Below are 13,195 nucleotides of genomic sequence, written 5' to 3' on the forward strand. Positions count from 1 at the left end.
TTGTTTGGATTGAGGGGAACAAGGGTGAAGGGAAGTTAGGGGAACCATTCTCCTTGTTTGAGAACATTTAGGAGGTGAAGTTATTCACCCTAGTTCCCATTGGTTCACCCTCTAATAGCATAAAATTTGTTACCCTTCAAATTGGGTGTAACCAAGGGGAAGGGAAACTCCTTTCCTTCCTTTCCATTCTCTCAACTAGTTTCCCTTAACTTTCCTTAACCTCATTGAAATCCAAACACACCCTAATTTGGGGGTAACAAATTTTATACTATTAGAACTAGGGCGAATAACTTCATCTCCTAAATGTTCCCAAACAAGATGAATGGTTCCCCTAACTTCCCTTCACCTTTATTCCCCTCAATCCAAACAAGCCCAAATTTGTTTACTCTTATTTTCAACTGCATTAATCATCTAATTAATCTGAGTGTCAAAAGTAACTTCCGTAAAGATCAATCTTGACCCGTGCATTAATCAGTAAGTTGTTTCTGCGCACGAGCTTCACATACTCTAGCTTTGCAAGTGATCCAAAAGACTAGCAACATCGGCTTTAATTACCCATCAACGAACGCCTCTCGTTTCCAATTTTAACATCTCATAAAGCACTCAAATTAGCCACTCCTCTGTGGGACCTATTTCCCCTGACCCTACAACATCAAATCACGTGAGCTATAGAAAGACTTACAATAAAATGTTTTTTTTTTTTTTTTTACTTTAGTTGGACACTTGTACTTTAAGCTAAGAGCAAGTGCAGCAAGCTCCCAGTTGGAAGTCCTAGTCAGCATGCTCTCAAGAGCTCTCAAGCTTTTCAAAATAAAAAATTAACAAATTATACATTGGGAGGCACTCCTTCTTTTATGGAGCTCCAACAAGCTCCTAGTTAGGAGCTCCAACAATATAAAAAAAACCCCTCTTCTATTTTAATATTTCACCCATTACTTTTAATTATATTTAAACCTCTTGTATTTTATTTCTAACCGTTGCACACGGTCTTCGAGGCAACCCACGGTCTTCGAGGGAGCGCACACGGTCTTCGAGGTAACCCGCGGCTTTTGAGGCAACGCACACGGTCTTCGAGGCAACCCACGGTCTTCGAGGGAGCGCACACGGTCTTCGAGGTAACCCGCGGCTTTTGAGGAAACGCACACGGTCTTCGATGTAACCAGCGGTCTTCGATGTTGGGCACGAAGTTCGAGGTATCGCAAACTTTGACCGTCATCCGACTAATGCCTATAAAATTCGACGGCTTCTCTCCTCAACCCATCATCTCCCAGAATAAAATGTCTAGCTCATCTAGCTCTAGCGATGATGAAATGATGAAGAAGTTCTTTCTTATGGAAGCTGTTGTCGTTGAGGAAGAAGAACAAGAGAAATGTTCAACTTCAGTTCAACACAAACGACGTATCGTGCTCCATCGAAACCGACTGGAAGGCCACAATCGGTTATTCCAAGATTATTTTGCTGACGTACCAACCTATCCTCTTTATTATTTTCGTCAAAGGTTCAGAATGAGGCATTCGTTATTCCTTCGAATCCACGACGCAGTCGTCGAACATGACAAGTACTTCGTCCAAAAGAGGAATGGTGCTGGACAGTTAGGACTATCTAGTCTTCAAAAGATTACTGCAGCTATGCGGATGCTCGCATATGGAGCATCCACTGACTCCGTTGACGACTATGTTGAGAGCGTGAAGAGGTTCGTTCGATCGATTATCAACATCTTTGGAGAGGAATACCTTCGTGCACCGACTAATGAAGACGTTGCACGCCTGCTCGAGGAAGGCTCACAACGAGGTTTTCCTGGTATGCTTGGGAGCATCGACTGCATGCACTGGACATGGAAGAACTGTCCAACTACCTGGCAAGGTATGTATACTGGACATTTTCATGAACCCACAATTATTTTGGAGGCCGTAGCTAGCAAAGATCTTTGGATATGGCATGCCTTCTTTGGACTGCCGGGGTCTCACAATGACCTTAATATTCTACATCGTTCATCGGTTTTCGCACAACTTGCGGAGGGAAGAGCTTCACCGTGCAACTATACTGTCAATGGCCACGAGTATAATATGGGATACTATCTCGCCGACGGGATTTACCCAGAGTGATCCACATTAGTGAAGACTATTCCAACACCTCGAGGAAATAAGCATAAGTACTTTGCTCAACAACAAGAAAGCGCAAGAAAAGATGTTGAGCGAGCTTTTGGCGTGTTGCAAGCTCGATTTGCGATTGTTCGTGGACCAGGACGTTTCTGACAACCTTGTGTGCTGAAAGATATCATGACAGCTTGTATCATAATGCATAACATGATCGTTGAAGATGAACGTGATTGTCAATTAGACAACAAGTTTGACTTTACTGATTCGGTACCAATCGTTGAACCTTCTCATGTGCAGACGGTACCTCTAACTGAGTTCATCCAAAATCATCATCGGATCAGGAACACGCAAACACACAAATCACTAAAAAATGATTTGATCGAGCATCTGTGGCAGCTTAAGGGATCCATCGCCGAGGATTAAGTTTCTTTATGTCTAATGTAATTTCAGAAAAGGAGTTCAAGTTGTTGTACTACGCCAATTTCATTTTTAATAAAGTAGTTGTTTTCATTCAATGCCAAAATTTTCAACTTCAAGTACAATCATAAATCTAATATAAGATACTAATTGATAACTAGGAAGAACAAATGAGGATGCGATGCGAGTACAATATATGATAATTAGGAAGAACCCTTGGACATCCACCTCTCCAAAATCTCTGCCTGACGCATTTCAAAGTATTGACGTTGAACTGAATTGAGTGTTGAGAGATCGATCTTCATGATATCGTCATCTCGTTTCTTCTGTTTTAGCTCCATTTTTTCTTTGTTGGTTTGCTTCATCCACGCGAAAGCCTCTCCCATAATGGACTTAGCGGACTCAGATTTGTCCACATTTTGTTTCCTCTTGAGTTTTGCCGCTTTCCTCCCTTCAGGCCTTGCTATAACATCATCCGAGTCAATGTTCAACTCGATGGGGGTCGCTGGCATGGAATTGTTTGGTGAGGAATCAGAGTTCGTGGTTCTTCTCGGCTGTGATCGAATCTTATTGTAAGTTTCCATTTGTTGGTTCCATTTTTGGTGATGACGCAACTCAACCCAGCAATGGTCCAACACGAATGGCTTACCATAAAGGGATTGGTATAATTCTTTTACTTCTGCAGTCTACACAAGAGTTAAATTTAGAATAATCAAACATATAAGTTAAACTTATCTTTGTGTTGCCCCGTACCTTGGATGGCGTCTTGGCTCGTGTTCAGCCAAGCAGACACAAGAAGCTTATCCTCGTGGACAGTCCAATTTTTTGACCGCGTGTAAGCCTTCTTCTTTTTTGTGGTCGGTGTTTCTTGGGATGACACTTGTTGTGTTGCGGATTGCGATAACTCGATGGGATGACCTTCTTCTACGACTTCTGTATAGAACGGCGAGTATAAGGTCGATCCTTCACCGGTAAGGAGATGCGAATAGTAGTTGTTTTGGGAGGGATCCATGAGATTTGTAATTTGATAGGAAAATATAGAATTTTTTTTATGAGAGAGTTGTGTGGATTGTGAATTGTGGATTGTGAATTTATAGAGGTTTTTTTTACTGTTCAACAGCAAGAAAATGGAGCTCATAGCTCAACGGTAATAATTTTTTCTCTCAACGTTTCATTTTTTACACAACGGTACATTTTTTCACTCAAACGGCCAAATTTTTCTTTCAAACGTTCATTTTTTCACTCAGTCCAACGAATAAAACACAATAAAAAAAAATTTCTTCGTCAAAAACATCGAACCCAGAGAATAAAATGTCCACGAATTTTCCCCCAAACCAAAACCTCTTCATTTCCCCCCAAACCCATGCCTCTTCTTCTTCTCCCCAACCCAAACCAGTCTTCAAAAACCCACGAACCCAGAGACTGAACCACCGCCGACCATCGGATCTCTGGCTCCCCAACCCGCGGCCTCGGAGACTCAACCACCGCCGCCCATCGGAGTACAGACCAGCCGCCCGCGAAGCTGAAGTCCGTCGCCGCCGATCTCATCGATTTGAGACAAAAAGGTTCGATTTTTACTCCAATTTTGTGTAGATCTGCGACGATTACTTGTTGGGGGGGTTTTTTTGTTAAATTCAGGCCAGTTGGGAGCTCCCAAGCGGTCCACAAATTTGTGGAGCGCTTGGGAGCTCGGAAGCTCTCAGGAGGCACGTCAGCCTTGAGAGCGAGGCTTGGGAGAGTTTGGGAGCTTGCTGGAGGGGGGGAAGAAGTTTGCCATGGCCACGTCAGCCTTGAGAGCTCTGAAGGGAGCTTGCTGCCCTTGCTCTAACTGAAATTAGATTATCGATCATTGTAATGTAAACATTAGATACACTAATATAAACAATATTTAAATTTCTTAAATTATTTTTTAATTAAAAAATTCAATGAAATTTATTTGATTACCACAAATTCATCCTCGGAACCTACAACATGCAGGTCACCGTCCTTACCTGTCATAATCATCTTATTATACAACTTTCAACCATTACTTCAAGCACAGTTCAAATTGACAAAAGTCAAGGACCTACACGCAAAAATAACTCTCAAAGCCAAAATGGCCGGCTGGTGGAGGCGGAAAATTCGGAGGTCAATCCGGGACGACAAAGTGGGGCCCACAGGAGTTTCAGAGGTAAAGTGGCATCATAGGTAAATAGTTAAGAACTGGAGGTGTTATTTCGTCATTTGGAATTCAATTGGTTTTAATTGGGTGAGAGGGGAGTTTTAGGCGGCAGGCGCCGACGGGACGGTGGTTGGATTTACAAAATTGCAAATGCAAAAGTGGCCAATAAAATTCATACAAAATTGCATATGCAAGGGTGGCCAATAAAATTCAGAATGTGTGTACATAGCGTCTTGTCTCTCAAGAACTACTTAGCTTAACCTACGTCCTCATGTGTCCAAACCAACATAATACTAATCGTAACTATGGGTGCATTCGGTCCGGATACGGCTCGGATATGATGTTTATCATATCTATGTCTGTTTACCCATCTCGGATACGGATACAGATACTGATTTACCACGGTATGGCAAATTCATATCCATATCCGCTAAAATCGGATACGGTTACGGATATAGATACGGATATATAAGCGATATGTAGGTATATACAAAACAAATATGAGAAAACTAGATAGTATTGAGAAAAATATGGTTTATGTTGATGCAAAAGAGGTCATTAATAAATTCTTTATAACTAAAAAGCTAAGATTAGACATCTTGATCATCAAAATTAACCACGAATCCATAATTTAAGAATCGAAACTATCGTAAGAGTATGACTAATATGTATTCAGATATTTCGGATACGGATACATATATTTCACTACAAAACCATATTCACAATCATATCCTATCGGTTATATATTTCAGTAACCATATTTGCATCCTAACGGATACGGTTACAGATATTTCCTCGGATACCGATACGGTTTAGCACCCCTAATCGTAACTAATAGTATTCATTTTATTAAAAATGCTAAATTGCAATAAAATACATTATATTTCACTAATTAAGCACTTATATATCTTCAGTTAATTTCTAGAGCATTTATATATCTCGAGTTGTTTAAAATTAGCACTTTACTACTCTCTATTATGTAAACTTAAAAAATTTTATCCGAAAGTTCTCCTGCAATGTTCATATGCTAGTTTTACAACTTTTTAACTATTAAATTTGCTGAACTTACTATTAAATCTATACAAAATTTATTTTTCAAATAGAATAGAATATGTTTAAATTAGAATTTAGGTAGGATTAATAGTAAATTTAACAAATACTAATGACTACAAATCTCTAAAATTTATATGTGAATGTTATGTAGGAACTTTTGTGTGTAAATTTTTACATTTGTATGACAGAGAGTACTAATTTTAAATAATTTTTACGATATATAAATGCTCTAAAAAACAACTTAGGATATGTAAGTACTAAATGAGGGAATACAGGGTATTTTAGTGCAATTTGGCCTCAAAAAATGGTATTCATGCTCCCTTTAAAAGTGATAGTTTTGAGTGATACTTTCTTTGAATAACTTTACCCTTAAAGCTTTTTCATATTTCTTATAATAATCGTAATTAAATTTAATTAATTAAATAAAGGCTTAAAAATATTGGTCCGAATTCATTATTTTGTATATTTTAACGACTTCTGGCCTCCCTCTAAAATGATTTCCCTCTCTTTCTCTCTCTCTCTCTCTCTCTCTTAAAAATATGACAGAATGCTATCTCTCATAGCTTGAATAACTTAATTCTCAATTCTATTACTCTCTCTACACAACCTAATAAAATTCCAAAAGTTAAATATCAGTGAAAAGTAAAATCCTCTTTCTTTTTTCTCACAACTCAACAAAATTTTCTCTTTGTAATTTTTCTTTTTTTTTCTCTCCATAATACAACCTCTCTAATCCTCCAAAACTTCTCTAAGGTCTTCTTGCCTGCAAATAAGTTATAAATCCCTATACCCAGCTATTATATACTTCCTATTAAATTGGTTTTTGTGTGTTTTTTTGAACTATCTACTAGAGATCTCAATTTGTATATTCTTTTATTCTTGCTAGGTCCTATTAGACTTTTGTTCTCAACAACAATAATTTTAATTTATGCTTTTTTGTTTAAATCCAAGTAAATAATGGAGCAAAACAAACGCTAATCTTTTGAATGAAATTCTCTTAACTAGAAAAGCTAAATGCTCATGGTTGAGAGTTATGAAAAGTATATGTCAAACTTATATTTAATCATATAGATTTATTCTAAGGTTAAAAAGAAAAAGTTGAGGATACATATAAACTTATTAAAAATACAAATTGAAAGATGTTCAAAATTGCCAATAAACAGATATTTTCATATAATCTATTTGAGATTTCTTTTTGTGGTTCTGACTAGTATCAAACCCATAACCTATTGAAAAAGATGCATTAGATAGTAGCTTGACCTTGTAAACTGACCAAATTGTCCTCTCAAAACATTCATCTTTAATTCTTTTGTTATCTGATTTTGATCCACTTTTCTTAATTTCTCAAAGCATAGCTCCCAAAAGCAGTGCTTCTGGTTAAGTTAGGGTTGTTAGGAGCCAAAGTATAGGATTTTTGATCGAAGGTTAAAATTTTATCTCAAGAAAAATGTGAATTTTGTGAGAAATTTAGAGAAGGGATTAAAGAGATGAATTAGGGTCGCATTCTCTATTTCATCTCATAAGTTAACAAGGAGATGTGGTAAGTTAAGTAAATTTTTTATTTAATTATTTTGGAATTAAAAGAAAATAATTGATTTTGTTAACACTTAAACACCATAAAGTTCCCCCATTTTGACACTTAAATACCACAAATTATTTTTGGGGGCACTTAAATACATAAGTTTCATAATTTTGCATGTTGATTGAGATAGTACGTAGAAGATAAGATAGAGTCCTACTTTCTTCTCCATAATCTTCTTTCTTGTTCCTTTCTTCTTCTAGACTTGAGGAAGAGGGCATGAGAGATGTTTTTATGGTGGAAAATGAAAGAAAGAGGGGAGAATGAGGCTATTGTTGGCTAGTCCAGAGGTGGGAGAGAAGAGTGTTGATGTTTTTCACTTTGAAATGAGAATGAGGGAGAAAGAAAGAGAGATTGAGTGTTATATACCCTAGCCCATGTGATTTAGAATAGTAGACTATGGCATAGCTTGAGAATTTAGATGTAAAATTCTCTTCCCTAATATGGCTACCCAAAGATATGTAAAAGACATAATTACATGGTTTTAGAAGGATTTAATCATGTTTGACTAATTTCTAATAAGATTTAAGTCTTGGGGAAAGATGGGTTTTCAAGATAAGGGTTATATACACTACAAATTGATTAAGCAACTTTAATAAAACATAAACAAATTTATACTCTCGTGCTATTGGGTTGAATGTATTGAAATTGCTAGTTTCATAGATCGGTACCGGTAACGGTGTTTGACTATCAAAATAAAAGAATATGGAATATTATAAGTATGCTTGTAGTACCTACAAAGTTAAAAATAAAATGACAATATATTTTGGAAAGGCTGAGCTGACTTCTAATTGAACCTCTAACAATGAGTCCGATGAGGAAGTCTCGTAATTCTACCACTATAGCGCCACCACTCAGGGGATAATGCAACCTTGAGGGTATAACCTTGATGCCCGTCAAGGGCTCAATTTTGGTATAGGTCGCTTGTATGAAACCCCTTGTCTTGAAAGGGAGAACTGAGGACTATTATGACAACATGAAGAAAGGGCATGAAGCTTCAGAATTAGAATACGTTTCTCTAAGGATGTTCAGTGACCATTCCTTTGACAAAGAGATGCGGGATTCAAATGCTAATGTAGTCACAACTTTTTGAAGATTGTCAGTCAGCATGTTAGCCACGACGAGGAAGAATCCTTGACACTAATCTACAATAACAATATACCCTTCTAGGCTCAATAACTAGAGAGTCAGTAGGATGCATGATTTGGATAACGTGAAACTCCACCCCAGATGACAAAATGGAGAAGGTAGATTTAGATGACGGGACTGCTTGTAAGCCCAGCTTCATTAATGCGATTCTCCCTTCAAATGAATGCTAAAACCTAATTGCTTTGTTGCAAGAGTACAATAACATATTTTTCTGGACTTACAAAGATATGTCTGGTCTTAATTGAGATGTCATCGTACACTGCCTCAACCAAGCCCAATGCAAAACTAGTTGTCCAACCTCGGTTATTGTTTAAACTGGATATGATGCAAATCATTAATGGAGAGATGCAAAAGCTCCTCGAGTTTAAGTTAATCAAATAAGTGTATCTATCAAAGTGGGTATCTAACATCGTTCATGCCCTTACGAAGAATGCTAATATCTAAATTTGTATCGATTACCACAATTTGAATGCAACATGTCTTAAAGATAAATTCTCATAGCCAATCACTAATGTTATGATTGACAACACATATGGTTTCAAATTTATGTCATTTATGGATCAGTATTCCTATTAGAACCCAATCAAGATGCATTAGAATGATTGGGGGCATAACTTTTAGAACCCAGAGGGGAACCTTTACTTATACAGTGATGTCATCTAGTCTAAAGAATGTTGGAGTGAAGTACTAATGTGTGATGAGCAAAATCTTCATCGAACATATATAAAATACTGTTGAATTCTATGTAGACAACTTAGTAGTCAAGAGCAGACAAAAAGATGACCACCTACATGATTTAAGAACAACTTTCAATATCATGATAAAACATGACCTCAACATGAACTTGGCTAAGTCGTTCTTTGGGGTGTCTATTGGAAAAATTTTGGGATTCATCATGACAACAAAAGGAATCCATGTCGACCTAGACAAGAGAAAGGCAATCCTAGAGATGCCTCCTCTGAGAAATCTCAAGCAACTATAGTGTTTTCAAGGCTAATTGTTATATATCAGAAGATTTATCTCAAATCTCTCTGGTTGATGCTAACCTTTCACCAAGTAATGTGCAAGAATACTTCTTTTATATGGGATGAGGTGTGTCAGGAAGCGTTCAAAAAGATTAATACTTTTCTGACCACTCCTCCAGTTATCGTCGTGCCAGCCAGTGGGAAAACATTTTATCCTATATGTGAAGTCTTTCAATCACTCACTAGGTTCTATGTTAGCGTAGAAGAATAATTAAGGGTGCAAACAAGTTATTTATTACCTTAGCTGCATGATGGTAGGAGCTAAATATTGATACATCCAATCGAGAAAGAATGCTTAGCTCTCATATTCGCAGTTAGAAAATACGACATTATCTGGTTGGGCAATTCACTCACTTTGTATCCTGAGTAAATGCTTCCCGGATTCTAATGAAGATATTTAGATCACTCAACTCATGACTAGCAAAATAGGTCATTTTACTCTTTTAGTATGAGATAAAATTCGTACACCAGAGAGTAATCAAGGGTCAAGCTTTGTTTGATTTTCTCACAAATCATCTGTTGCCTAGATACTCAAAACTCCACGAAGATATCCCAGACAAGATCTATGAGGCCAACTTAACAACTAATGAGCAACTTGGCCAATGTGGTTTGACAAGGCTTCTAGAATGGGATCAGACTGTCACATCGTTTCCAGGTCGTGATCGTGTTCATCATGCCAGAAAGCATGTCATTCTATGGTCCTTTTCTCTAACAGAACTATAATCCAATAATGTCTTAGAATGTGATGCTCTATTAATATGACTTGAATTAGCAAGAGAATAGGGGGATGAATATCTTGAAGCTAAAGAAAATTCTCCGGTCATAGTTAAGCAGATCAACAAAGAGTATGTGGTCAAACATGAAGATTTTGCTCCCACACTACAACAAAGTCAAGTGAACAATGAAGGATTCCATGAAGTTAACATTGCCCATGTGGGATGATCATAATACCCTTATGCAGATGCATTGGCAGCTAGTTTAGCATTGCCTCACGAAACCCATCAAGATGTGATGGTAGACAATCAGCATTTCTATTGTCCAAAACTAGAACTCAAGACACTTAAAGCAACATATAATAGCACAGAATGATCATCACAGGGGGTCGAGATTGGCTATTCACCATTATTGATTACATCTTTAACAAATCATGTCAGAGAATTTGAAGGAGGTAACTTTAGCAAGTAGGCGCTTGACAAGGTACTACTACAATGTCGGCACGAAGACACTTTATCAACACTATATTTTTGGTCATTCGACGGGATACTTCTATGACGCCTATCAACAGTGGAAGCCAAAAGATCAGTGAAGGAGGCCCATGGGGTTATATGTGGGGCTCATAAACTAGGTTCAAAATTCACGAGTAACTTCGACGTTTAGGATATTATTCGCCGATGATGGTCACTGCCATAATGGAACACACTAGGCATGTCCTGCTTATCAATGTCATGCCTACTTCATGTCATTTGAAATGTGCTGTATGGATATTATTGTACTGATCAGCTCGTCGTCCACCAAAGAGCACTAGTTCATCTTGATCATAACTAATTACTTCTCGAAGTGGGCTGACACGGTATCATCGAAAGAGATCAAGACTAGAGATATAGTTAGTTTTCTCAATTTTGGCATACCAAATTTTTTGTCCATGATAATGAGCCTCAGTTTATCAGTCATGCATACAGGCAGTTCTGCAACAAGTTCCTAATAAAAAAATGTGTCCTCCACACTTTGTAACATAACTGGGATAAGAAATTAGGCAAGTGCTTATGGACCTATTGCACCACACTCCGGAATCTGACAAGGAATACCCCATTCACTTTAATCTATGGATGTGATGCTGTCATCCTACTAGAACTCAAAATCCCGTCACTTCACACTGCATTGGTGACGTGAACGACCTCAAATGGAAGTGCTAACCTTTGCCTTTAGGAGTTAGAAGTGTTAGACCCTAGAGGGGGGGGGGCGGTGATTAGGGTCTTATGCTAATCTAATCCGATTAAATACCAATTAAAATATATTAACAAGTTATCCTAGCAAGTATGAAATACAACAATATATATGAGCTAGGATAAGCAATATGAACAACAAGATATATCCTAACAAAGAAATATAGGCAATGTATGTGCAAGGATATATAAACTCAAGGGTAAACAATTTAAACTAGATAGTGGGCAATATAATCAACAAGCAATATACAAAGGCGATATAAGATATGAACATAAAAGGAAGTGCGCCAATGCAATCACAAACAAACAATATGATTACGGAGTTCGGTCCCCACGACCTACGTCTCCGCTCCTCACCTCGAGGAGATCTCCACTATCACAACCGGGTTTTCTACGTTCACCCGAACAACAACGCTCACCGATCAACGTTCACTCCTCACACTCGGTTTTTTAGTTCACCGAAAACTTCATAACACACTCGGTTTTCTAGCTCACCGAAAACCTTACAACACTCACAATGTAACAAATATAAATTTGTTCTCTACAATAGATGAGAACACAATTAAGCACAACTCAATGTTACAATCTCTCACAACCCTAATATACTATGTATGCAAATACAATAAGCTCAAGTGGGTGTGTGTAACAATGAGATAAAATCAAATCAACTAAACTCAATATAAAACTAGCTTTAATAGAAATGATAATTGACAAATAACAAATGAAAGCTAGAGTAGAGTTTAGAAAACTTCTCAATGGAAGACAAGATGGAGAGATGGAGATTGTAGCCCAAATAAGAAGATGATCTCCTCCACTTGTGAAAACTTCTTCACAAACAAAACAAACCCTTAAACACACTTAAACCCTTGTTTAAAACTTGTTTAAAAACTTCTTAGTTGACTTGAAAGAGAGCAGCAATAGGGTATTTATACCCACTCAAAAACTCAGCCAAAACCCCCAAGCAAAAGACTTGAAAGAGAGCAGCAATAGGGTATTTATACTCACTCAAAAACTCAACCAAAACCCCCCAAGCAAAAGTCCAAAAAGCCCAGAAAAAAATCAAATCAGAAACTAGCCGTTAGAGAACCAACGGTCACATGGTCGACCGAAAATTCTGGCGGTCGACCGATGCGAGCTCTCGGTCGACCGTTGCGGTCGACCGACAAACTCTCTGCTGTCTACTGCCGACTGAACATATGAGCGGTCGACCGAATCGGTCGACCGATAACTGATACTTGAAAATCTGATTTCCTGATTTTAAAACACTGTTTAAAAATATCAAATAAATTCCAAAAAATATAAAACTTTAGAGAATGATTGTAGACATGATAATAAACATGCTACAATAATTGGTTATCAAAAAGGACTTCTCAAATGAAAAATATCATCATTTTACAAAATAGTCCAAAACATAAAAATGTAAACATATGAATTTTGACATTTTGGCTAAACCAACTTTTGAAACTTTACGACTTAGTAAAACATGTATAAACTGATATTGAAGTCTATAAACTAATAAGACAGTATTTTCACAAAATTGCATATTCTATGCAATGTTTTCAAAAACACAATAGTAAATATGAAATATGTGATTTCATATTTATAAACATGAAAACCCAAAACATATGTATGTATATATATAAAACTATATATATGCATAGAAACCAAAACTTATGTATATATACATAACTATATATATATACGAAGAAACCAATAAATGTGTGTGTATAGATAATTGAGCTTAGAGTACTTAACACACATAATATAAA

The 13,195-nt window shown here is 37.1% G+C and overlaps 1 protein-coding gene across 1 annotated transcript; it reads left to right on the forward strand.

The window, feature by feature from the left end:
• On the forward strand, positions 1,278–2,105 carry LOC109823429. The gene has a single exon (XM_020389705.1). It carries the CDS (start codon positions 1,278–1,280, stop codon positions 2,103–2,105), a length of 828 nt encoding a protein of 275 aa, XP_020245294.1.

The sequence above is a fragment of the Asparagus officinalis genome, chromosome 9 (assembly GCF_001876935.1).
Source record: "Asparagus officinalis chromosome 9, Aspof.V1, whole genome shotgun sequence".
Classification (NCBI taxonomy): domain Eukaryota; kingdom Viridiplantae; phylum Streptophyta; class Magnoliopsida; order Asparagales; family Asparagaceae; genus Asparagus; species Asparagus officinalis.

Bases quoted from the DNA above. Each gene is read 5' to 3' on its own strand.
- LOC109823429 (XM_020389705.1), top strand. From the start codon at position 1,278: ATGTCTAGCTCATCTAGCTCTAGCGATGATGAAATGATGAAGAAGTTC.